Source organism: Somniosus microcephalus, chromosome 23 (assembly GCF_052327205.1).
Source record: "Somniosus microcephalus isolate GS21.2 chromosome 23, FLI_Smic_1.0, whole genome shotgun sequence".
In the NCBI taxonomy this organism is placed as follows: domain Eukaryota; kingdom Metazoa; phylum Chordata; class Chondrichthyes; order Squaliformes; family Somniosidae; genus Somniosus; species Somniosus microcephalus.
In genome coordinates, this window is record NC_141009.1 from 37,288,543 (window position 1) to 37,315,337 (window position 26,795).

The 26,795-nt window shown below is 41.5% G+C and overlaps 1 protein-coding gene across 1 annotated transcript in view; it reads left to right on the forward strand.

Annotated features, from left to right (window-relative positions):
- Positions 1–26,795, forward strand: part of cacna1ba (calcium channel, voltage-dependent, N type, alpha 1B subunit, a) — an 820,126-nt gene that overhangs the window by 762,799 nt on the left and 30,532 nt on the right. Inside the window, exons 42-45 of the mRNA XM_085965795.1 lie at positions 15,955–16,062; positions 19,298–19,407; positions 22,161–22,282; positions 24,459–24,591. Coding sequence (XP_085821921.1) covers positions 15,955–16,062; positions 19,298–19,407; positions 22,161–22,282; positions 24,459–24,591 — 473 coding nt within the window. The remainder of the gene's footprint in view (positions 1–15,954; positions 16,063–19,297; positions 19,408–22,160; positions 22,283–24,458; positions 24,592–26,795) is intronic.

Sequence of the window (26,795 nt, forward strand, 5' to 3'; positions counted from 1 at the left end):
TGACGCTGCGGCACATAACGCCGCAATATTGACTCACAGCGCCCCAAGAGGGATGCAGGGCACTTCCAGTAGCGCCCCACTTCCCTTTTGGGGCGCAACCACTCAATTTCCGGCGCGGGGGCGCTAATTTTTCTGGGCGCTACTTTTAGCGCCCGGCGAAGTTAGCACCTCAATTGGGGCGCTACTCAATTTTTAGCCCAATGTTAGTAAAGAACAGAGAACTCAGCTTGAAGAATGATCTTCAGACTCTGGGTTGGTACTGCTGTGGTCATGTTACTGGTCTAGTAATGCAAAGACCTGGACTAATAATCCAAAGAACGTGAGTTCAAATCCGACGATCGCCATTTGAATTCAGTTTTTTTTTAGAAAAAGAAAATATAAAACTGGTATCCATAAACTGACTATGAAGCTGTTGTAAAAGTCCGACTATTTCACGAATGTCCTTCAGGTAAGGAATCCTTACCCGGTTTGGTTTTATATGTGACTCCAGTCCCATGTCAACGTGGTTCACTCTTAATTGCCCTCTGAAGTGGCCCAGTATCTCCAGGGATGGGCAATAAATGCCAACTTTGCCAATAATGCTCACATCCTGAGAATGAATAATTTTAAAAAAACAGTGCGACAGGCAGCTGAGTGACATGCCCTCCGCATTAAAGATCATAAGCTAAGCCTGTGATTGCATATTACCTCAACTTCAAATTTTTGGGTGTGATTCTCAACAGTAAATTAATCATAGGAAGTGCACATAAGTCATGCAATAAAGAAACCTAAATAAAGTTGAATCACTGCAAAAAAAACAATGCTTCCACTGTGCCAGAAAAGCAAAGTGTTGGCACATAAGAGTGCACTGGTGTATAGCAGCCCCGAGTATAGAAGTATAGCATCTTCATTAGTTTCTCAATAAGGAATCAACACTCACATACACACACCGGAAAGGAAAAGGTCACAATCTCTTGGTCTACTGCTCTATATGGTGTGCCACATCATAAGATCATAAGAAATAGGAGCAGGAGTAGGCCATAAGGTCCCTCGAGCCTGCTCTGTCATTCAATAAGATCATGGCTGAACTTCTACATCAACTCCACTTTCCTGCCCTATCCCCATATCTCTTGATTCCCTTAGTGCCCCAGAATCCATCGATCTCAACAACTGAGCATCCACAGCCCTCTAGGGTAGAGAATTCCAAAGGTTCACAACCCTCCGAGTGAAGAAATTTCTCCTCATCTCAGTCCTAAATGGCTGATCCCTTATACTGAGACTATGACCCCTGGTTCTAGACTCTTCAGCCCAGGGAAACAGCCTCTCAGCATAAACCCTGTCGAGCCCTCTAAGAATTTTGTACGTTTCAATGTGATTCTTTTCAACTCCAGAGAGTATAGGCCTATTCTACTTGACTTCTCCTCCTAGGACAGCCCTCTCATCTCCAGGAATCAATCGAGTGAACCTTCGTTGCACCCCTCTAAGGCAAGTATATCCTTCCTTGGGTAAGAAGACCATTACAGACACAGTACTCCAGGTGTGGTCTCACCAAAACCCTATATAATTGCAGCAAAACTTTCTTGCTCTTATACTCCAACCACCTTGCAATAAAGGCTAGCATAACAATAGCCTTCCTAATAACTCTGTCTAGTGCAACACCACCAACCATCCAAAAGATTCAGTAGATGTACAACGTAAACAGTGAATGCCCATTTCTACAGTTTGGAAATGAAGAGGTCAAGTAGTTCAAAATCATTACCAGGAATTCCCACAGGAGTGGAACTCCCTTTCAGAGATGACAACAAACTTTGTTTTCTATAGTACTTCTTACATACAGTGTTTCATTACCTTTTACAATGAAGACTATAAGTGGATGGTGAGCAGGAGGGAAAAAGGGTATCAGAGAGGGCTATAAATGGGGGACATGTAGCCAAAGAAGAGTTTTTGCGTGACTTGTGAAGGTGGGGCAAGAGGTGGCAAGGCTAAGGGACTGAGGTAGCGAGTTCTGGATGGCAGGGGCATAATGATTGAAAGACTGGCCAATAGAGGGGAGCAGAGGAAGCAAAAAATAAGCAATCAACCTGGAGGAGCAGACAGTGCAGAAATATATGGATAGAGCAGATTGATGAGTTCGGTCGAACAGAGACTGTCAGAATTTGAAAACGGATAAGAATCTTGAAGTCAATTTGCTGGACACAGGAAGCTGGTGGAACTTGGCAAGAATAGGGCCAATGAGAATGCGCGACATTGTGTGGGGAGGAATGTAATATTATTTGTTGAAGGTGGGAAGTGGGGAGGTCAGCTTGGTGAGTGTTATTAAAGCCAAGCATGGAGGTGAAAAATGTGAGTTTCAGCAGCAGTGTCATTGCGTCATAGAGTTATACAGCACAGAAAGAGGCCCTTCGGCCCATCGCGTCCGCGCCGGCCATCAAGCCCTGTCTAATCTAATCCCATTTTCCAGCATTTGGTCCGTAGCCTTGTATGCTATGGCATTTCAAGTGCTCATCCAAATGCTTCTTGAATGTTGTGAGGGTTCCTGCATCTACCACCCTTTCAGGCAGTGAGTTCAATATTCCAACCACCCTCTGGGTGAAAAAGTTTTTCCTCAAATCCCCTCTAAACCTCCTGCCCCTTACCTTGAACCTATGCCCCCTTGTTATTGACCCCTCTACTAAGGAGAAAAGTTCCTTTCTATCCACCCTATCTATGCCCCTCATAATTTTGTATACCTCAATCAGGTCCCCCCTCAGCCTTCTCTGCTCCAAGGAAAACAACCCCAGCCTGTCCAGTCTTTCTTCATAGCTGAAGCGCTCCAGCCCAGGTAACATCCTGGTAAATCTCCTCTGCACCCTCTCCAAAGCAATCACATCCTTCCTATAGTGTGGCAACCAGAACTGCACACAGTACTCCAGCTGTGGCCTTACCAGCGTTTTGTACAGCTCCATCATAACCTCCCTGCTCTTATATTCTATGCCTCGGCTAATGAAGGCAAGTATCCCATATGCCTTTTTAACTACCTTATCCACCTGTTCTGCTGCCTTCAGGGATCTATGTACATGCACACCAAAGTCCCTCTGATCCTCTGTCTTTCCTAGGGTCTTACCATTCATTGTGTATTCCCTTGCCTTGTTAGTCCGTCCAAAGTGCATCACCTCTCACTTTTCAGGGTTAAATTTCATTTGCCTCTGTTCCGCCCATCTGACCAACCCATCTGTATCGTCCTGTAGCCTGAGGCTTCCCGCCTCGCTATTTACCACCCCACCAATTTTCGTGTCATCTGCAACCTTACTGATCATACCTTTTACATTCACATCCAAGTCATTAATGTTGACCACAAACAGTGGGTAAGAGGTAGGGATGGAGACAGGTGATATTGCAGTGGTGGAAGAAGGCAGTCTTGGCAATGGAATGGATTTGAGGAAGGAAGTTCAGTGTGGGATTAAACAGAACCTCCGAAGTTCCACACCTCCACAACCAGACTCAGAAGTTGATCGCTTCAAGCCAGAGGCACGTAAGTGCTGCTTGGGGTTGAAGCAGATGGCACTGGCTTGCCAACATTATTGAAGGAAATTTCAACTCATCCTGGTCTTGATATTGGCCAGGCTGTTAGAGAGTATAGTAGCAGCTTGGAGGTTGATGAAAGAAATGAGAGAAGATAGTTTTTGGCATGGATTTGACTGATACAAGGAATTGAGTAATGACAGGCATTTTATTGATGTGATTTCATGCCTTTTTGTGAGCTATATATACCATTAAATTTCTTTTTTATTTTTCAAGGAATTCAACTGTTTTACTCTTGCTCCAGTGGACATCTGTCTTAGCAAAACATTAGGCTTATTGAACTGCATGTCTAATTTGCATTATGATATGGGCAATGGCAGACAAAACAATTACTGACTGTCATTACATAAGTTGTCCTACAAAAGGCAATGCCATCGCATACTTTCCACATATCCAGGAGCTTCAGCATCCTATTTACTGAGCTTCCTAAGGATCTTAGTAGCTCTAAGGATCTAGCCAAGTTCATTAAGCAGATTAAGCACTGGATAGGTTTTAATGATTGCAAATATCTCATGCTTGTATATGTGTGAATAATTAGGTCACAGTGCATTGACTTTTGGGTTTGGAGATAGATAAATGATCGATAAATTTGGTTGATCATGAAAAGGCTATCAGTTGACATACTGGCTTATTGTGCTGGGAAGGATATAAAATGTAGTTGGGAGGAAAAACATGTAAACCAACTTATGCAATCATTTGGATATTATACCAATATAATGAAGCCTCTACAATACCAGCTGCAGCCAGCAATTATTGATGTAAGTCCTATTACTGAGTTCTTCTATGATCTTGCTGTCTTTGTTCATTGCCCAATGGCCCAGTAGTGCTCACTACATGAACTTCCTGATATTTATAAACTACTCCCTTCAATTGATGCAGGGTAAGACTCCAGCTGTATGCTAACTTTGTTGGGAACTATCATCGTAAACTGCAGGTCACAAGACATCCAACCTTGACTTGTTTCCCTTGTCATCTGAGGTATATTTTTCTCCAGTCACAAATTTTACCAAAAAGGAAAGCAAATTTAAAAAGCCATGTTTCCTGCTTTAAGGTCACAGTTGCTTAATTTCAATTGGCTCCTGTGCTATTTTACTTACATTTATTAATTCCAGTTAGTAGATCATTTGATTTTTTTCAAGCAAACAAATTACTTTTAATTAACAGAAGTAGACCATGCATTTTTTTTTTTACTAAATTTGTTGAATGGAGGAAAATATAGCCCAAGACTCTGAAATGATGAATTGTGACATGTTTTTCTAATTTACAAGGCACTTGTGTTCAAATGCTTGCAATTAAAAAAGAATAATACAGAATGGAGGAGCTGTAAGATTTATATCGGGGAAAGTTCCTCAATTCAGGGAAGTGCTGAGTCCATCTCTGGACTGAGCAGTTGCACAATCTCATCAACTGATATCTGGTCGAAGGTTGTCCAGCCACCATCTTAGCCACGAAATGGTCCATGGGAGGGATGAAAATAAACATAGAAACATAGAAAAATAGAAGCAGGAGTAGGCCATTCGGCCCTTCGAGCCTGCTCTGCCATTCAATATGATCATGGCTGATCCTCTATCTCAATACCATATTCCCGCTCTCTCCCCGTACCCCTGGATGCCTTTTGTGTCTAGAAATCTATCTGTCTCCTTCTTAAATATATTGGGCCAGAAATTTGGGTCGGAGGCTTCCCGCGGGCGCAAGCCCCCGACCTGCACTTATATAGCATGCCTGCCGATGTGCTGTGGGCCCGCGTGGGATTCCGATCCTGGGCCTGCTCCAGCTGCCGGCGCGCAGTGCTTGCGTATCCCAGGGGCACAGTTAGTTCGAAGCGTCCCCTGGGATCACATGGGCCATGGAGAGCCAATCGTAGCAGGGAATCTCTATTCATAGATTTGACAGGGAGACCAAAACTTCAAATAATTTTTTTTAATCATATTTTTAAAATAACTATAAATTACATAAAATAACTATTTTTAACAATAATTTAAATTTTTGAAAAAAATAATTCGTTTTTAATGGGGCTAAAAATAAATTTACCTTTCTTTAAAGTATTTAAAAATAATAAACCTGTGGAAAAAAGTTTTAATTTTACTTAATTCACTACTTACCTTGTTAAAAGCAGGCCTTGCGACTGCTTTTTAAACGCGCAGCTGCTGGAGACTTACCCTCCTGGAGAAACCTGTAAAAAAAAAAGGAAGTTCCAGGCGTACGCGCTGCCTCTCCGGCGCATGCGTTTGACCCTCGAACCCCTTCCTTCTTCAAGGGAATGGAAGTTCGGTTTCCAGCACATGCGCAGTGCATGCACGAAACCGGCACTTTCGTTGGCCCTATGCGTGAGTACCCAGCGCGTACTCACCCGTGGGGACCCGAATTTCTGGCCCATTACTATTGAGCGACTTGGCCTCCACAGCCTTCTGTGGTAGAGAATTCCACAGGTTCACCACCCTCTGAGTGAAGAAATGTCTCCTCATCTCAGTCCTAAATGTCCTACCCCGTATCCTGAGACTGTGACCCCTCGTTCTAGACCCCCCAGCCAGGGGAAACATCCACCCTGCATCCAGTCTGTCTAGCCCTGTCAGAATTTTATACGTTTCAATGAGATCCCCTCTCATTCTTCTAAACTCGAGTGAATATTTTAAATCCATACTTTATAAATCTGCAGCACACTATACAGAGCGAAGAACAGTCATGACAGATAGGGAGATCTGACCTATTTCAAATCCTAGAAAGAAACTATATTTTTAATATTAATGAGATGTTTTTAGACACAGACTGTCCACATTACTGCTTTTAAGCTGCTCAAGATGCAAAATAACTGACTGTCCCATCATTTCACTGGGTGCTATTTAGAGCTCAGTGTGTGTATTTTGAGTATGAGTGCACAGGACAGAAAAAAAGACGTACTGTGCCCCGTCATATGTCTTATTGCTTGTGAAACTGGAGATTTCAATATTAAAGAAAAATATTTTAATGTATACTGCTGACTGCCTCAGTCAGTAACAAGCCAATCAAAATTATATAACAATTAGCAACTAATAATGGTATTTAAATAATAGAAATTATTGAAATATCAGATCTTGAATTGTCTGAAATTTCTTAGCACTCTTCCAGATTTGTTTCAGACAGTGTGCTAGATCTTGCCAGAGAATAAAGGGCTCTGTTTTCTCCTTTGAAATCCAAATTGTGTTTTGCATTAAGTTGCAAGGGAAGCTTTCTAATCGGAATTGTTTTTCCTTTTCTTCCACTGGCCCTGATCATATCCACTGAAACATTTTTTTTGGGGGGGAGGGATGCGGTTATCAGAAGTTAAAACGTTAGACTTGAATTTCCTTCATTTTCAAGTTGCCATTCTGAGGATTGCTCACCAGCGAGAAACCAGAGAAAGAAGTCAGCTGTGAAATCAATGCAAGTGGACCTGGTTGGATGGTGACGGTCAAATAAAAGAGCCAAGCGATAAGTTTCAAAATTGATAACACAGATCAGATGGAAGGGGTGGCGGGGGCGGAAATGGCCATTACTTCTCAGTGACTATGCTGTAGGAGGGGAGTGAGCCTTGCTTATCATCTATAGCTGGAGCAGACTTTGTTGTCTGCTGCAGTGGAGTGAAGATTGGAAAAACTGATTTCTGCACACAAAGTCACAACATGGCCTGGTCACATTATATCACACACAATGATAAAATCAGACCTGTAACGTACTCTTAAAAGCTTACTGTTTAAGTGGAAGCTGATTAGAGACAAACAAGAGAAATCTGTGGACCGTTCAACACCAACTTATGCTGCCTGGTCAACTCAGAGCCCAGAAGAGAACACAATGCCACATGAGTGAAACTAATAGAATAGGTAGACTTAAGTATTGTGTAAAATGTTGTAAAGCTTCAGAAGGCAGTACTAAATATTCTTAAATTACTTAATTTGTATAATATCTTAATTTATACTGCATTCCCTCTCTGGAAATATCACAGTGGAATTTTTTAATACGGGGCAAGCATGGCATTTTTAATCAGCAGTGATGTACTTAAATTGCACTTTAGTCTGAAGGGGTATTACTGCAGTTTATGACATAATTTACATGAAGTCATAGTATGGTGTCAACAAATAGTGATGACATTGATATATCACGCCATGTCGAGGGGAGGTTTCATCCCCAGTATGACATAAATATTGGGCGAAGTGTTGACATTTTTTAAAGCATTAGCTAAACAATTTTTCTAAATCGGTCATTGAAAAATTAAATGGCTGCTTGCCATTGATATGCTAATGGAAATAATGGAAACTAGTGACTAGAACTGAGTGTGCAACAAGGAAGGATTCTGACAGTACACACATACAATTTTCTGAGATATGTTGACAATATTTTTGCAAAGGGTTAGAATATCAGTGTAATCTGTTAAACATCACATATGCATGAGGTCAGTGTGAAGGGTGTATCACTACTATCCAACAGCAAAACAAAGTGTTAAACTGGAATCTTGTTGAAGAGAATGGAAGAGTACAGCATTTCATATGAACATAAAAACTGACTGTAAAAGCTTCTATAGATATGTGAAGAGAAAAAGATTGGTGAAGTCAAGCGTAGGTCCCTTGCAGTCAGAATCAGGGGAATTTATAATGGGGAACAAAGAAATGGCTGACCAATTAAATACATAATTTGGTTCTCTCTTCACAAAGGAGGACACAAATAACCTCCCAGAGATGTCGGGGAACATAGGGTCTAATGAGAGGGAGGAACTGAATGAAATCAGTATTTGTAAGGAAATGGTGTTAGGGAAATTGACAGGATTGAAGGCCAATAAATCCCCAGGGCCTGATAATCTACTTCCTAGGGTATTAAGGAAGTGGCCCTAGAAATAGTAGATGCATTACTGGTCATCTTCCAAAATTTTATAGACTCTGGAACAGTTCCCATGGATTGGAGGGTAGCTAATGTAGCCCCACTATTTAAAAAAGGTGGTAGAGAGAAAACGGGGAATTATAGGCCGGTAAGCCTGACATCGGTAGTGGGGAAAATGCTAGAGTCCATTATAAAAGATGTAATAGCAGAGCACTTGGAAAACAGTGACAGTATCAGACAAAGTCAACATGGATTTACAAAAGGTAAATCATGCTTGACTAATCTACTGGAAATTTTTGAGGATGTAACTGGTAGAATAGATAAGGGAGAACCAGTGGATGTGGTGTGTTTGGATTTTCAGCAGGCTTTCGATAAGGTCCCACATAAGAGATTAGCATGCAAAGTTAAAGCACATGGGATTGGGGGTAAGGTACTAACTTGGATAGAGAACTGGTTGGCAGACAGGAAGCAAAGAGTTGGAATAAACAGGTCTTTTTCCGAGTGGCAGGCTGTGACTAGTGGGGTTACCGCAGGGATTGGTGCTAGGACCCCAGCTATTCACAATATATGTTAATGATCTAGACGAGGGGACTAGATGTAAAATCTCCAAGTTTGCAGACGACACAAAGCTGGGTGGGTTGTGTGCTGTGAGGAGGATGCAGAGAAACTCCAGTATGACTTGGACAGCTTGGGTGATTGGGCAGATGCATGGCAGATGCAGTATAATGTGGATAAATGCGAAGTTATCCACTTTGGTGGCAAAAACAGGAAGGCAGATTATTATCTGAACGGCAATAGATTGGGAAAAGGGGAAGTGCCACGAGTCCTGGGTGTCTTTGTGCACCAGTCGCTGAAGTTAAGCATGCACGTGCAGCAGGCGGTTAAGAAGGCAAATGGTATGTTGGCCTTCATAGCGAGAGGATTCGAGTACAGGATCAAGGATGTCTTGCTGCAGTTGTACAGGGCCTTGGTGAGACCACACCTTGAGTATTGTGTGCAGTTTTGGTCGCCTTATCTGAGGAAGGATGTTCTTGCCATGGAGGGAGTGCAGCGAAGATTCACCAGACTAATACCTGGGATGGCAGGAATGACGTATGAAGAGAGATTGGGTCGATTAGGCTTATATACGCCAGAGTTTAGAAGAATGAGAGGGGATCTCATTGAAACTTATAAAATTCTAACAGGACTAGACAGACTAGATGCAGGAAGGATGTTCCCGATGGTGGGGAGTCCAGAACCAGGGGTCACAGTCTAAGGATAAGGGGTAAGCCATTTAGGACTGAGATGAGGAGGAATTTCTTCACCTAGAGAGTGGTGAATGTGTGGAATTCTCTACCACAGAAGGCAGTTGAGGCATTAAATATTTTCAGGAAGGAGTTAGATATATTTCTTGAGACTAAAGGGATCAAGGGATATGGGGAGAAAGCAGGGACAGGGTACTGAGTTTGGATGATCAGCCATGATCTCATTAAATGGCAGAGTAGGCTCATGGGGCCGAATGGCCTACTCCTGCTCCTATCTTCTATGTTTCTATGTTAACATAAGAACGAGGAGCAGGAGTAGGCAATTCGGAGCAGGAGTAGCCAATTCGGCCCTTCGAGCCTTCTCCTCCATTCAATAAGATCATGGCTGATCTTAAATTGATGGCTGATTTCCTCATACAGGCAAATGTCACTTTTCGCTTCTGCTCAAACCTTTTGAGTTCAGAAGTGATTGAAGATCCAGGTAACATTTTGCACTTTTTGATTTATGCTTGAATATATTAAATCAAGGACTATTTTATGGTCCTCAGAATTAACAACACTCAGTTGTAGGATATTCAGTATCAGAAATTTTATAGAAAATAATTTGTGCATATTTTTTTAAAAATTCATCTACAAAGAGTAAACTAAATTTGAGACTTTGCTTTTCTGCATTTCAGGAATACCTGTAATAATTATCTGTTAAAGGCTTTCTCCTCAAATCTCATTTTAAATTGATTGTTTTAAAACTCAGAAGCTATTATGATCTTTTTCTGATTAGGCCATTTATCTGATTTAGTGAGGCTGTTATACTTGAAGCTGACGTATTAGTCTCTAGTCATGTGCTTCCAATCCATCGTGCGATTCAACAGTATCGCTGCCTAGCCAACTGTTCCCAATGCATTCCGTCACTCAGCAGTATTGATGCCTAGCCAGACAGTCCAGAATACTCCATCACTCCACTGTTTACATGTAGTCATGTCTGCAAAATATTGTTGAGCAACTTTCAAGATCCTTTAAAATTAGTAGTGTTTGGGTAGAAGTTATTACTCGAGCCTAGACATTACTGTTGGTGATATAATTGGAGCAATGCATAATGCATTTGTATGACATTCCTTTGACTGTATTGCAGCAGAAACGATAACATATTCAAAATAAATAGAAGGTAATGTCCCATTAATTAAAAAAAAAGCGTTTATCCACTGATATCACCAACAGTAATTTTTAGTCATAGATGTTAAAGCTCAGTTAAATGGTCATTGTGTCACAAAAGGGATATGAGGTCTTTGCTGGATCCAAAACACACAGGCAAGGCATACCAACCATCAATCAGTGGATTAAAACTGTATGGAAGTTAAACAGAGAATAAGGAGCATCTAGTCGGGATTACAAGCTCACTAATAGATTCAGACACTGGCAAAAAGCACAAATGCAAAGCTCAAGTAATTCATCGTCATCACCTTAGCCTTGAGATGAGAGTGTAGTTTTGCACTTACTCCCATATATCTGCCATTTCTTAAAACACACATGATTGTCAATGATTGATTGAGACTGTGAAGCAGTATTGCCACTGGCTGTGGAGAGCTGTGCCCTTTTGGCTGAACAAGAAGGCATGAACTAAAAAATGGGATGTAAGCAAGTGGATGATGTCCACTTTGATAGATTCAAGATTGAGATGTAATCACTAAAATTTTATTCAAAAGAAAGACTTGCATTTATATAGCGCCTTCCATGACCTCCGAATGTTCCAAAGTGCTTTTCAGCCAATGAAGTAGTTTTTGAAGTGTATTCACTGTTGTAATGTAGGAAACATGGCAGTCAACCTGCACACAGCAAGGTCAACCAAGGAGCAATGAGATAAATGACCAGGTAATCTGTTTTAGTAATGTTGATTGAGGGATAGATATTGGCTAATACACTGGCAGAACGCTCCTGCTCTTCTACGAAAAGTGCCATGAGATCATGCACATCCACCTGAGATGGCAGATGGGGCCTGGGTTTAATGTCTCATTCAAAAGACGGCAACTCCAAAAGCGCAGCACTCCTTCAGTACTGCATTATGTCAGCCTAACTTATGTGCTCAAGTCTCTGGAGTGGTGCTTGAACCATTAAGTACTTTTCATAAGTTGTTTCACAACAAAACATATAGTCACCATGTACAATGAAAAATTAACATTGATATAATCAGTTTTTCTTCTAGTTAATGACATTCCTTAACGGAGTTTAATTATCCACAGGCAAATAAACCTTTCTATCTTTATTAATTCTGTCTCTAGTGCTAAACTAATTCATCAGATATGGTATCTATACAACAAGCTTCCATTATAATAGAACATCCTAATGCTTATAGGTGGAACAGAATGTTTTCCTTTGGTCCCTATTTGGGTTTTTGTTCGAGTTGTGATCTGAAGATGCAAATCATTTTGAGTCCTTTATTTCCCTGACCAGTCCATTTAGTAATCTAGCCATGCTTTTCTTGTGATTTGCAGATGAATGCAGCATCTTCTTTCGGAGGCATTTAGGGAATTTCCAGCCATTAGTTGGTTTTCATGCTGTCCATATTGCATTTGTGCAATAAAACCAGCATCTGTAGCGGGAGAAACAGAGTTAACATTCCAGGTCGATGACCCTTCGCCAGAACTTCGTCGACCTGAAACGTTAACTCTGTTTCTCTCGCTACAGATGCTGCCTGACCACCTGAGTATTTCCAGCATTTTCTGTTTTTATTTCAGGTTTCCAGCATCCGTAGTATTTTGCTTTTGCATTTGTGCAACTTACATTTGGTTTACATGAATTTAAGGTGATCCAAATCCAATTCAATTCAATCTGAATGCCTATCCTCACGAATGGGAATGAGTGACCCCTGGAGCGTTTTTGTAGATGTGTCTGTCCATAATAATGTCAGTGAAATCAAGGTCCTCGCTACAGGAATACGGAATGCTACCCTGGAGATGAGGGATCTGTTTTTCTCTTTTAATGGATTATAGCCGACACCAGTAATAATCACACTTCATACAAGGAGAATGGGTTATTTTTGATTTCATCACCATGCCAATTTGCATTATCTTTTCTAGAACACATCTCTTTCTGTGTGTTTTTCCCGATTAATTCAAGGCCTCCTGTGTTAACCAGTACAGCCGCTGCTCACACAGTCTGGGTACTGAGGTCATCTATCCCACTTCCTGTAAATGCTCAGTAACGCGAGATGCTGATAGACATCTGTTTTCCTTGGCTGTGCAACTTGTCAGTCAATCAGTTATTCGGCATTATTCGGACTAGAACAGAACTATAGTGACACTATGCGTCTTCTGATAGGTGATGTAATTCACAGTGGATTTCTTCAGATAAAGCCTGGAACCTATTACACTATAGAAAGGCCTTTATTGTACTGATTTTATTTATATATATATATATATATATATATATATATAAAATATATATTTATTTCTGGCAGTCATTCTCGAATACCCTGCATGTAAGTTGATTAACTATTGAGACCAAAATGGTGAGATCACACTGCCAAACTCCCGTGATTTCGCAATGCCATCTCAGTACTGTATAGTGTTTGTTGGACATTTAAATAGATTGGCATAATCCCAATGAAAATAATATTTTAAGAGGCTCAGTTATTACAATTTACATGGAAAATCAGCATTATAATTTTAGTAGATGGCTTTCGGCACTGCTGTGAGAGCAGGAATAGCTCACGTCCACAGCATTCTCTTTTTTCTTGCTCTTCAGTGAGAAATGCTGGGATTCACCAGAACATTGCATACAAGTGCATCACTATCTCCTGCGAGGGAGTTGTGAAGCCTGACTTTAAAAGACTCTTGATCAGGCCAGCAAGGAATTCTGAGAGCTGGTTACCTGGAAACAATGAAAGCCAGGATTACCTCAGAGTTACATTTCTCTAAAAAGAGAAAAACAACTTTGCATTTGAGTGCACAATAATATGAATATTTAAAGCAAACCTCACAGGGCTAAGGAATTCATAGATATTCCCAATCTCAGACAGTGTTGTGCCTGTTTAAATGCTGAGGTCAGCTCAGTTAGTTTTCTTCTGATAAACTCGTGAAGTTCCCTTGCAATGCTATAATATAATACTTCATCAGAAATATATATAGCTGAATTCCCTCCAGGGAGCGCAAACAGCTTCCAACAAAAGACATTACCCAACTAAGTTGTCCCTTCATTTTACAGAAAATATATCATTTTGAAAAACTGCAAAAATGTCAGCATTGTGAATTGAGATTTTCAGGTAGAACATAATCGCAGGTGTTAAAATAAGATGGCAGTCATTCTCGAATACCCTGCATGTAAGTTGATTAACTATTGAGAGCAAACATGGTGAGATCACACTGCTAAGATCCGTGATTTTACAATGCCATCTCAGTACTGTATAGTGTTTGTTGGACATTTAAATAGACTGACTAAATGAGCATTAGAAATGGATAATAATGAAGACTTCAAAGCAGGAAGTAAGACAGCTTCTGTGCAGACAGCTGAATGAGAAAGAAAGTATGTTGGAAATACTGGCTAAGGTAGGTAGCAGTCTTGACAATACAGAAAATGCAGTTATAAACACTATAGCTCATAAATAAGTAGAAATGTAAGGACCATGAAAAGCTGAGAAATTGCTTTGCATCTGAGATATCCAGTTCCTTTAAAATTGAGTTGGGACTGTGCATCTATAGGAACATAAGAAATAGGAGCAGGAATAGGCCACCTGGTCCCTCGAGCCTGCTCCGCCATTCAATAAGATCATGGCTGATCTTGGGCTCAAAGCCATTTCCCTGCCCGCTCCCCATAACCCTTCACTCCCTGAGAATCAATTGTCATCAGAGTTGTTAAATGAAGCGGTGGAGGGTTCTACGTATCCAAGAGGTCAATTTCTCTGACAGCAGGAGTGGGTAAAGGGACTATCTATTTTCTGGCAGTCAGTGGAAGCAAGCTGTCCAAAGTGTGTATTTTTTGCACTTAATTCTAAAGGTGTTCAAACTGATCACACATTTTGTAAGATTTAGGAATTGTTAATCCAACTGGCTGTCAAGAGCTTTGCTATGTTTTGCTGAGGTTTATCTTGAAAGTTTTATCTGCACTGCCAGGGGATTAAAGAAGTTGGGTATGATAGAATCACACAGATCAGAAGGAGGCCATTCAGCCTATCATGTCTGTGCCGGCTCTTTGAAAGAGCCATCCAATTGGTCCCACTGCCCAGTTCTTCCTCCTTAGTCCTGCAAATTTCTTCTTTTCAGGTATTTATCCAATTCCCTTTTGAAAGTTATTATTGAATCTGCTTCCACCGCCCTTTCAGACAGTGCATTCTAGTTCATGATTGTAGCGGGTACTGTCCATGATTGAGCTAATTGTAGGTGGTCTGGGGAATAAATGGGCAAAATGGTCACTTTAAAACTGAATTAAATCAAGTTCACGACAATCTAGTAAATTGGTTTTGTTCCTTTTCTGTTCATAGCTAGAGGGGTAGCTGTTTTCTAACAGCTTCAGAGAGAAAAATGGTGTAAATGTTCTGTTTGAGTAGCTGCAGTCCACTTTGCCAAACCTTCGGTGTTGGAACCATGCCTTGCTCATTGTGTGCTTTTTTTCATTTCAGTACCACAAGTTTTTTTTAATGCAAAAGTTGAATTAGTAACTGTAAAAGAAATTCTGTAAGATACATCGAATAATCAAATGGTGCTTTAGATATTTTGTAAATACTAGCATACTTACATTACTATGTCGTAATAAAAATCGATTGTGATAACCTAGGAAAGCAGCTGGAATGTGCTTGGTCCTGTAATGAGTTATTTTCACAAATGTGTTTTTTTTAGAGGGCGAAGACTGTCCCTGCTCACCATTTGCAGGGAGTAAATTATATTTATACTTCAGCACTAATGAGGCATGTATGCTCTTTCACTATCTCCCATCTCTCTTTCATCATTTGCCTGTATTTCCCCCTCCTCTGTGTTTACTCTTATCGTGGGCATTCTTAAATTGCAAAGAAGTCCTTTTGATTCCAGTGGCTATCTCTATATCTCAGCTAATTTTGCTTCTATCCCAAGTATGTCGAGTCACAATTTATCTCCTTTCGATCTGCTTGTCTGAAGGATTGTTTTCTTACTGCACTGTCGGGGTAGATATGTAATGAATGGACAAAAATGTTGGTGCAACATGTTGCTTCACGGTGATAACCCCAAGGGCTCAGGCCTTTTCAGTTAGCCTTGCACACATGGTGAGCACAAATACTGCTGCCGTTTGCCTGGATGTGGATCAGAGCGGGTACAGAACAATAATTTCTATATATTCTGGAGCAGGAGCAGAGTCTGACTGTGCCTGTCTTCTCCCGTAGGAGGTGCATACCAGCAGCAATGTGATGCCGAACTTCGGAAGGAAATAACTACTGTTTGGCCAAACCTGTCTCAGAAGATTCTGGATATACTGGTGCCTCCGCATAGACGTGAGTATTCCTCTTAAGTCCAGAGGGTTTGGTTTGCCAAAAGGACATAAAAATGCATGGGTTGTGCTTATTGGGTCAATATTTTTATGACATGATTTCAATTGATATATTACCGTTGTTCAATCTCAAAAAATGCAAGAAGTATATTGTTAGTAATAGCTGAACCCAAATAAATGAACTGAAGTATCTAACTTTGATTTAATTTGGGAAATGATCTGATATTACTGAGAACTTGGCTGAAGAGCCTTGGCCCATAATGCAGGACAACACTGAGATTGAAAAGGAAAAGATGTCGGAAATAAATGAAGTAGTAGTAATTTGGCAACACCAAGCTTAGGTGTTAAAAGCCCATAGATTGTGCGAGGAAGGGAACGCTAAGGTAGCTGAATAATTCCAGTTTTGAGGCCCTGTGAAGTAACAGGTGATCAGAGACTTCAGTACAGCTGGATACATGGAGGAGGAGGAAGACCATGTAGGATGGTGTGCTTGGAGCTTAGGAGGAACACAGGAGGAAAGTTTACAGTAACAATGACCATAGTAGTCGCATAAAACAGGCAGTGATGGTTATAATGAGGGAGAAGTTGGAAGCTTTTTGTGCCTTTTATTCTTGTTGATCATTTTGAGCCATTGGTTGAGGTGGCAATCCCATCTTACTGCTTTCTCTCTGAGAGCTGTCAGTTCTTGTGCTCTGTGTGCAGCACCATGGCATATTAACTTGCATTTTTTTTAATTGTTGGGTGTCCAGCAGCAAACTCCAGAAAGTAGCACAGAATGGTGTGAAATACTAAATAAAGAAACTCCAGCTCATGTGCAATTACACTCATTTACTTAAGATCAGCAATGATAAATAGAGAAGCTGTTGAATAGTGACATGAATCAACTGAGCGGCCTGCGGGTGGCGCTGTCCAGGAGAGTATAAATACTTGGGCACGGGCCCAGCTTGCGCAGGACATTCTTAACAGGAACTAGTGAAGGACACAACTAGACCTCCATGTTGTTAAACAGTTGATTAAAGCTTTGTTCAATGCTTAGACCAAGTGCCTAGTAGTTTTCTTACGCCAAATAGTATGTTTAATCTATGAGTGAAGGAGGCCACGTAACTGGTGCGTGAGCAAATTGAGGGTGAGTTATTTGAATCATGATTTGAATATGAGTTGCATGGTGTTCATCTGTAGTAATCTAACTAGAAAAGAGATGTTAGTGATTTTTTTTTTGTTTTTAACGTTATGGCAAATAGTATGTCAACCCAAAAAGATCTAGGAAGCCATGAATTACAAAGCAGAAGATACCTTCAACCTCACTGATGCACGTTTTCAACTGAGGGTCAAAGCTGCTGTCCCATAAATGCCATCATTTACACCAGAATTGCGCTTGAATCAAGTTAAGCCTGTAGAGAAGAGGGGAAATTCCACATGACTTGTCAGACCAGGAAGTGGTTGAGTTCACAGGCCTTGAATGCCCAAAAACTTTATCTGAAACATCAGCTTTGACCCAAGTGTTTTGAAAATTCTTTTCTCAGCCATGAAGCTAAGAAAGGAATCTGCAGGCAGGATTTCAGGCAGGGAAATCTTGTGTTTCCCAACCTTCTGCCACAGAGACCTTATGGCATTCCCATATATGTCCCTATATTGGAGGCAGAACAGGAGCAGGAAGAAAATAAGTGACAGAGGCTGGCTTCTGCAGAACCTCCCAACTCCCCACTGCCAGATCCCACTTTCACCTTTGACTTCTCTGACGTCGTGAGGGTAATGAGTGAAGGATGGCCACACCTATAAAGAATTTCTTCCTTCACTGAAAAGCACTCACTAGCACAGTTACTTCCCTTCATAAAGTATGCACCACATTCTTGCAGGTCTCCGAGCCCTCCTTTTCCATATCTTTGTTATGAGGACATGCAGGTCAGAATCTGTGAAATTTGCTGTTCATTTCTATAATGCGTTTGCTATCCTTGTCGCCCAAGTTGCCTGCTTCATAGTATCCAATTGTTTCTTCGCAAGTTTTTGCCTCCACTACCCTACCCAGAAGCCAATTCCATGTGTTGATCACTTTTTGTGTGACCAGGAAACTCCTGACATCAGCCCTAAATTTGCCTTTTATTAATTTGAACCAGTACCTCCACATTTTTAGATCGGTGGTCAGCAAACAATTGGCTTGATTTTTGAGAGTCTAGAAGGGTTATTAGAAATGTCAGAGCAACCATACTGACGAGAAACTCTGGGCCGTATATTCCAATGTCCCTACAGGTGTGTACGGGCTGTGTACCCACCCGTAGGGACATCAGAAATGCTGGTTTCAGGCATGCCAAGCACATGCATTGAAAACTGGCATTTCCGATCTGTTAATGCTCTTGACAGATCGGATGCCTGCCCTGGAGAAGGGCCTCTGCGGGTGGCAGTGTTCCGCTTTCTGCAGAACCTCTGCCCGCTGAAAACCCTTAGAAATCTTACGCCTGGTAAAAGCATAAAATTTGAAAATAGTTTTAAAAAAAAGTTTTTCACTCATTTATAATTAAAATACTTATTTTTAGCCCCGTAAAAAACTTTAATTATTTTTTCAAAAAATTAAATTTTTGTTTAAAATATTTAGTTTATTGTAATTTCAACTAATTTTAAAAATGTGATTTTTAACATTTATTTAATGTTTTATAGTGTTTTTGGGGTGATTTCCATTTATATATTTGACAGGTTTATCTGTCAAGTGTATGAAGGGAGGAGATTCCCTTCTCCAATTGGTTCCCCATGGCCCACGTGATCCCAGGGACACTTGCAAACCACATGCGCCTCTGGGATACGTGGGCCCTGCGCATTTCGAGTTGGAGAAACCCAGAAGCGGAAGTGTTCAGACTTCGGGAAAGTCTGTAGATTTTTTCCAGATCAGAGGCCTCTGCACGCAGGAAGCCTCCGATCGGAAAATACAGCCCTCTGTTTGCACAGAAATCTATCCAGGGTCACCATTAACTAATATGTCAGACCCCAAGAACTCTTCATCACCCTTTTATGTTAAAGCAACAGTTCACTGTGTTTAATTTTTTTAATCTATATGCCTTGTCCTCAATTTTTGGATTGCACAATGGCTCAATAAGGGATAAAGAAATACTTGTAAAAGAAAATGCTCCAAGAAGTTTTGTCCTTAATTAATCCCGATTGAGAAGGACAGTCTACTGAGATTCACTGAATTGAAAGGATAAGGCTGGCAAGAGTGGGGATCGCGCTCATATTTTTCTTTCTTTCTGCAGCTACAGAGTTGACGGTGGGGAAAGTCTACGCAGCTCTGATGATTTTTGATTATTATAAGCAGAACAAAAGTAAAAGAATGCAGCAACAGCAGCCTGGCAGCTTGCCGCAGGTAACCAGAACGACTCGGTCATAAACCAGCATGTGATTATTGACCCACTGTTTCTAAGTTTCCATCGTTGGAATATTTCTCTAAATATCTTTTACAGCGTTTAAATCTAGAATGGAACTTTGCATATTCCAAAATGTACTGGCTATTTAACTTCTCTCTCTCTCTCGCTGCGTGGGTTGTTCAATACTTGCTAACTTCTCAGTCCAGCAGCTGTTTAATGAGATCACTATTTTAGCCCCATGCAAATGTATCTGGTAATATATATTCCAACCCACCCGCTTCAGCAAAGAACTCCACAAATTATGTGTAAATTTGGTTGGACATCATGCTGTTCCCAATAATGTTCAGCTTCTTTTCCTGTAGGATTTTTAGGATGTCTTAGCTGCTCGCACTGTACCATTTTAGACCACTTTGCACCGATTACTGGAGCAGTATAACAGGCCTGCTTCAAATTCTTCTTTTTAAAAAAAAAAAATCAGTAATAAACACACTGGGCTTCTATGTATGCATGTGTCTATATGTATATACATGTGTGTGTGTTACTCTTTCTCCTACATTAGGACAGCTTTTGGTTTTTTTTCACAGGAGGAGGGAACTTATTGGGGGTAATTTTCATCTGCACCGTTTGGGCAGTAACTTGGCAGAGTGGATTGCCCACCCATTGTAGAATCCGGCTAATTTTCATCCCAGTGAAATCAATGGAACGAAAATCGGGCAGATTGTATAACAAGCTGGCGATCCGTGCTGCCAGGTTACCACCCAGGTGCCAAAGTTCAATTCCACCCGCCCCCCCCCAAACCTTGTTTCTGAAAATACGGAATCAACAAGAACCAGGGGTGGGGAAAGTCCATGATACATGTATTCTGGATAGAATGCATTTGTTGAGCCAAATGGCTATTCTCATCCTGACGTTCTTGTTTTCTTATCTTGTTCTTGTGTCCCAAAGTAAAAGAAAATGGCCTTCCCTTATTTTTGAGGTAAACTTTGAACAATTCAAAAATTTGTGTTTTGGAAGAATACTTAAGAGCAGTAGGGAGTCTTGAGGCTGCACCTGCTTCTAGATATCCAGTCCATCCAATATTTACCATGAAATATTTTTTCTTTAATTCTCCATTTTGAATTTGTCTCCACTCATATTTGGCTCCCCCTGCCAGTTACCATTCTATTGCCTATAGAGCTAATGGAAGACCAGCTCCAAGGACTTTGCCAATGGGCAGAGGTGGAGAAAAGACAACAATCAGAAATTATTTTCTAAAATTAGGCATGTTTGTGACTTACTCTTTCTGTTGGGGAAAGGGGTTGGTTTGACTATAGAGGTCTGAAAACGTGGTGTTGCCAAAGCTGAAGAACAATGTTTCCCTCATTAGACTAACAGGAAGCAAAGGCCCACAGCAATCATTAGACCACCAGGGAAAACAGATCTCCCTTCCACGGGATCGCTAGAGATTTGACCCTTGCCACAAGGACTGTAAAGAGCACAAATTTATTTCTCTCCCTCTCTTGAAATATACGATGATTTCACTTTTCCTCATTCATCAATGTAAGACAGGTATAAAATAAAACTGAAATCATTAGTTTAGCTTATAACAATCTGAGAGTCCATTTTATTAGTTGCCCTCCCATCAGTACAGCGGTTACATGGCTGGCCTCTCACTTCTTCAGTTGCAGGTTTGCCCAGTGCTGACTGCTGTTCATTTTTGCCGCTGGGTGGGTCGTCTTCCCCACTGGAAGCAAAAGCTGATGTGTGTTCAGTGAGTGAATGTGAGAAGGAGGCAACTAAACACAAGGCCCAAAGTAGCTATGTGAATGCTGTCTGTACTCACATTGGTAGCAACATAAGTGACATAATAACTGCAATGTAGGGACAAGTTACAATTGTTTATTTCTCCATTAGAACTATTGTCATTGTCTTTCCAACAATGCCCCATTTGTTTCCATGCAAGCATGCGTACGTTACCTCCTGAGCCATTTTTGTGTCCCTCTCTTTTATGCTGGTCTCAAATTCTCTGCATTTTCTTTGTATACCATTTTGTGCTGTCTGCGATCCTTGTCCCTCCACCTTCATTGCACCATCCCTCCAATTCTTGCTCCAGCCTGCCTCGCCCAATGCTCCTTTCCTCATCCTTTGAGCTGCTTTCTCCCAGACTGATGGCTCTCTCCTGACTGCCAATAGTCACCAAGCTGAAACAAAGGCCTGATATTGAGTACAGTGTTGCACAGCTGCTATACTTATCATCTGGCCTGTGTTGCTCCATGCCCGTTTGGATCAAAGACAGATTTTTGCCTAAAATGAGCAAAAGCTTGCTCTTAAATTGTTTTTTTTCCTTCAAACTTTTGATACGAAAACCACGTAATTGATAATGGGAGAAAATAAATTGGAAAGCGCTGATTTCCTTAAAAGTAATCCACCTCATGACAGCTGACTAGATAACCCATTGCCTGTTATGTAATCTGCTGTTATTCTGTGGTGCAATTTTTCAGTAAATTACCAATTGCCATCCATGTTTCTGAATGTGAGATCAAAGGGCTTAAAGAAAGTCCAGAAGGAAGGTTAACACTGCATGGCGTTTACAATGCATCATTGTAAGGCCGCGCACGTTTCCATGCAATTGCCATTATCCAGCGGTGGGGTCCACCAGTGAATCAGTCTCATCAGATTTTTGCCTTTGATTTTGCTTGTACATTTTTTTTTTTTGGTTTGCATCCATAAGTCCCTTTCATGCCAAACCCGCGCTGTATTATACTTCACACAGACTCGAACATCGTTCTTTCAGCGCATGGTGGGAGCTTTGACACCAACACAAGAAGAGCCCCCCTCACATAACGACACATATCGCCAGATGAGCAAGAACACGCTCAACAATGGTGGAAATGCGTAAGTATTTGAGATTTCTATTCAATGTCTTGATGTATCTCAGACTTAATACAAGGCCAATAGGCATAGGGGATAACTTACAAGGGGAGGTCAAGTATACATGAATTGAAGAGAACACTGGATATTTTGGGGAGGGATTGAGGGATATAGTGAGACGGTGGTAGGGAGATCAACCAAGAAAAGTTGTCCAGGTTGGGCCAAATGGCTTTTACTTGTTCCCAAAATAATTGATGATCCTATAAACAGCGAGAAACCACTTGCATAGAAGCTCTTGTTGTGCTGGCTGCTGGGCAATTGTTGCTCTGCTGTAGCTCCCAGTGTGTGGAGATTTTCCTTCACGGAACAGTTGTTTGTAGCGTTGCAACCTACATGTATTAAAACTTGATGCAGATCAATCATTACTCTTGTCAGTTTCCATCCGAAATTATTATCTCAAAGCTGCAGAAAAAATCTCGAATGTTAAAGCCCACTCTTCAATATTATGTTGTTTCATCGTGCAATGTAAAAATGTATTCCAAGGTGAAAATTTAACTTTTTAACCTATGTTTTATTTTCTCTTTACCTTTTAATTCCCATACCACACAAATTCCCCTGGCAATGAGGGTAGATAGATGATCTGCTATCAATGCTATTCTGTAATTGGCCTCTACAAAGTGTGCATAAGCAGACTGAATTGACTTACTTTTCAATTCTCTGCCCTCCCACTGTCCCTATCTGAGTCTAACTCAAATTGTGGAGCATCATCAGCCCAAATCCTTGTCTTCCACTTCAGTGCTGCATTGTCTTGGTACACTGCTGTATTGTGTGATGCCCTGTTGTTAGATATCATGTGGGTGTCTCTTTGAATCTCCTCTGTGAAGTGGGTTATTGAGTGATGATTGACTGCGACATTGTATTCTAATACAGTGGAAATACTGGAGCATATTGGAACAATAGAGATGTATTGCGTTTCTCAGTGCAAGTATCAAAGACGTAATTCAGGAATTCTGTATTCATGAGTGAATTGAGGTTTTTATCGCAAGCAACACACTGTTGCTGGTGAAATAGAAACCTATACAACCTTTAATATTGTACCAGAAAAATGGTCAGATGCACGTTTTGAATTGTAACATTTTGACCAATGCTATTTTCAATGTGAGTTGTAACAGTGCCATTTGTGTTTTCTCTGGCAATCAGGATTTGGAGCCTCTTCTCTATTGGAGTTGCTTTGTTTTTGTGATGCGAGTGAAGGGGAAGAATAGGTACTTTTGTTCTGAGTTGGCAGCAGCCAACCTTTGGAGCAAATGGAGTACAGCATGTCCAAGTGTTGTTCTCATTGTATTGTCATTTTACTTTCTCTGGTGTTGAAAACATTGGCTGAGGGCTGTGAAAATAATACCAACAGGTGTCTAATTCTAGTAATCGTTTCATTAGGACTGTGGGTGCTGACCCACCAGCACAGCCACAGTCAATGTGTCTAGCTGACATTGCTCAGCAGTATTAATCATTCTTTTAAGAGAAACATTTCTGGCTTTTAGCTCCTTTCACATTGGATGCCAAGTGCTTTCACATTAATTTAATTTCATGCTCGATTTTTTAAGTTTGACCTTTGTGGGAGGACATTAGTTGAATAGCAGCCACTGGTATTAGAGATCTGTGGTGTCTTGTGGAAATGTTAATCCTTTTGCCAAACGTGACTCAATGACACACATCATGTGGAAACGATTCACTGCATTCCTTGTGCACCATGATATTGCAGTAAAAATGATGACTAGTCTCTTTAAGCAATGATGAGGACATTACTAAGTCAACTCCCATATATTTTTATTGTAATATCAGTGTGCATTTAAATTTGAATGTGCCGTTCAAATAGCGAACACCCTTTCACAGCCACACCTACTGCTGGTTTATTCCATCGTGATTCTAAATGGCTGATTATTAACATAGCGCCTCCATCTGATTGTGACAATTACATTTTTTTTGATAGAACAGATATACTTTGTCCTCATTACATTACACTCCATCAGAGCTGTGTATTTTGAATGTTTGAGAAGTGTACACCATAATGCGTGTCCCTATAATAAAGCATGTGTATCACAAAAAGGTCTGGTGATTAGATCCCAGTCAGGTTATAACAGAAAGCATGGTGTTTAACAGGATGGCCTGTACTCTACTAATTACTTTTTCTGTCATTTAGCCTGTACCAAGGCAGTGGACTAAAAGAATCCTCACCCTGGTTGCGGGCCCAGGCGGCCTTTATTGAGGCTAAGGTGCGAATACCTGAACGTAGCCAGGCAGAAGAAACTCCGGTCACCCAAAGCAGCCCTCAGGTATGAATTTCATTTGTAATGTACAAGATAATTGTGTCGTGCAGTTTCTAATTACCATTGACAATTGTGGGTGAATGCAGCTGACATCATAACCAAAGCTCATATTTGCTTGCAGTTATATTTGATTCTGTAAAGCGCATCTTGTTTAAATGAGGCTTGTGACTAGAAGAAAAATGTGAGATGTTTTGTTACGATAACGTGGAAGTGGCCTGCATTGTTAAGTAATGGGGCTTGAAGATGGGGGAGAAGGAAGGAATGTGGTAGTAGTAGGGGACAGTATAGTCAGAGGGATAATACTGTACTCTGCAGCCGCGAAAGAGAGTCCCGAAGGCTGTGTTGCCTGCCCGGTGCCAGGGTTAAGGATATTTCCTCGCGGCTGGAGAAGAACTTGGAGTGGGAGGGGGAGGATCCAGTTGTTGTGGTCCATGTAGGAACCTATGACATAAGTAGAACTAAGAATGAGGTTCTGCTGAGGGAGTTTGAGGAGCTAGGGTCTAAATTAATAAGCAGAACCTCAAGGGTAATAAGCTCTGGATTACTACCTGAGCCATGCGCAAATTGGCATAGAGCCAAGCAGATCAGAGAGTTAAATACATGGCTCAAAGATTGGTGTGGGAGAAATGGGTTTCGATTCATGGGGCACTGGCACCAGTACTGGGGAAAGAGGGAGCTGATCCATTGGGACGGGCTCCACTTAAACCAGGCTGGGACCAGTGTCCTGGAGAATTGAATAATAACATAGAAACATAGAAGAAAGGAGCAGGAGTAGGCCATTCGGCCCTTCGAGCCTGCTCCGCCATTCAATGAGATCATGGCTGATCATCCAAATTCAGTACCCTGTCCCTGCCTTCTCCCCATATCCCTTGATCCCTTTAGCCTTAAGAAATATATCCAACTCCTTTTTGAATATATTTAATGAACTGGCCTCCACCGCTCTCTCTGGCAGAGAATTCCACAGGTTCACCACACTCTGGGTGAAGAAATTCCTCCTCATTTCAGTCCTAAATGGCTTACCCCTTATCCTTAGACTATGACCCCTGGTTCTGGACTCCCCGGCCATCATAAACATCCTTCCTGCATCTAGTCTGTCCAGGCCTGACAGAATTTTATAGGTTTCGATGAGACCCCCTCTCAATCTTCTAAACTCCAGTGAGTATAAGCCCAATCAACACAATCTCTCCTCATACGTCATTCCTGCCATCCCAGGTATCAGCCTGGTGAATCTTCGCTGCACTCCTTCCATGGCAAGAACGTCCTTCCTCAGGTAAGGCGACCAAAACTGCACACAATACTCAAGGTGCGGTCTCACCAAGGCCCTGTACAACTGTAACAAGACATCCTTGTTCCTGTACTCGAACCCTCTTGCTACGAAGGCCAACATACCATTTGCCTTCTTAACCGCCTGCTGCACCTGCATGCTTACCTTCAGCGACTGGTGCACAAGAACACCCAGGTCTCTTTGCACTTCCCCTTCTCCCAATCTATTGCCATTCAAATAATAATCTGCCTTCCTGTTTTTGCCACCAAAGTGGATAACCTCACATTTATCCACATTATAGTGCATTTGCCATGTTTCTGCCCAATCACCCAACCTGTCCAAATCGTACTGGATTAGGGTTGTAGATAGGGCTTTAAACTAAAAAGGGGGTCAGGTGAGGGGAAATTTAGCAGTCTAAAGAGAAAGGTCAAGACAATAGAGCAGTGTAGCGATTTGGGTAAAAATAAACAGAGTGTGACAGGAAGGGACCGAGGCCTAGAAATTAGCTATAGCCCCGCCAGCTCGCTGGCGGCCAGAATTTACCGCTGGGCACGGAGCCACTCGCGCCCAGCCGATATTCAGTTTCAGCGCCCAAAGTCGAGGACGGCCGCTGATCAAGGGTGTGGCCGCCCCCGCTTGGGGCGCTGAAACTGAATATCGGCGCGCTAGTGGCCGCAGCGCCACCCGCAGCGGAGCGGCAGGCTGCGGTACTGCAGGCCTTCCTCCCTCTCTTAAGGGGGAGGTGCCTGCAGCAGCCAGAGCCCCGATCGCGAGTGCCGGCAAAAGAGCCCGGCACAAAGGAGAAGTGCCGGGCTCCCGGAAACCAGCCGGCAATCCAAGTTTGCTGATACCAAGCTAGGTGGGACAATATGTGAAGGAATAGGCCATATAACCTATTCAGAAAAAGACACCATTCTATGAAAGAATTCTGGCTTTATTAAAACAT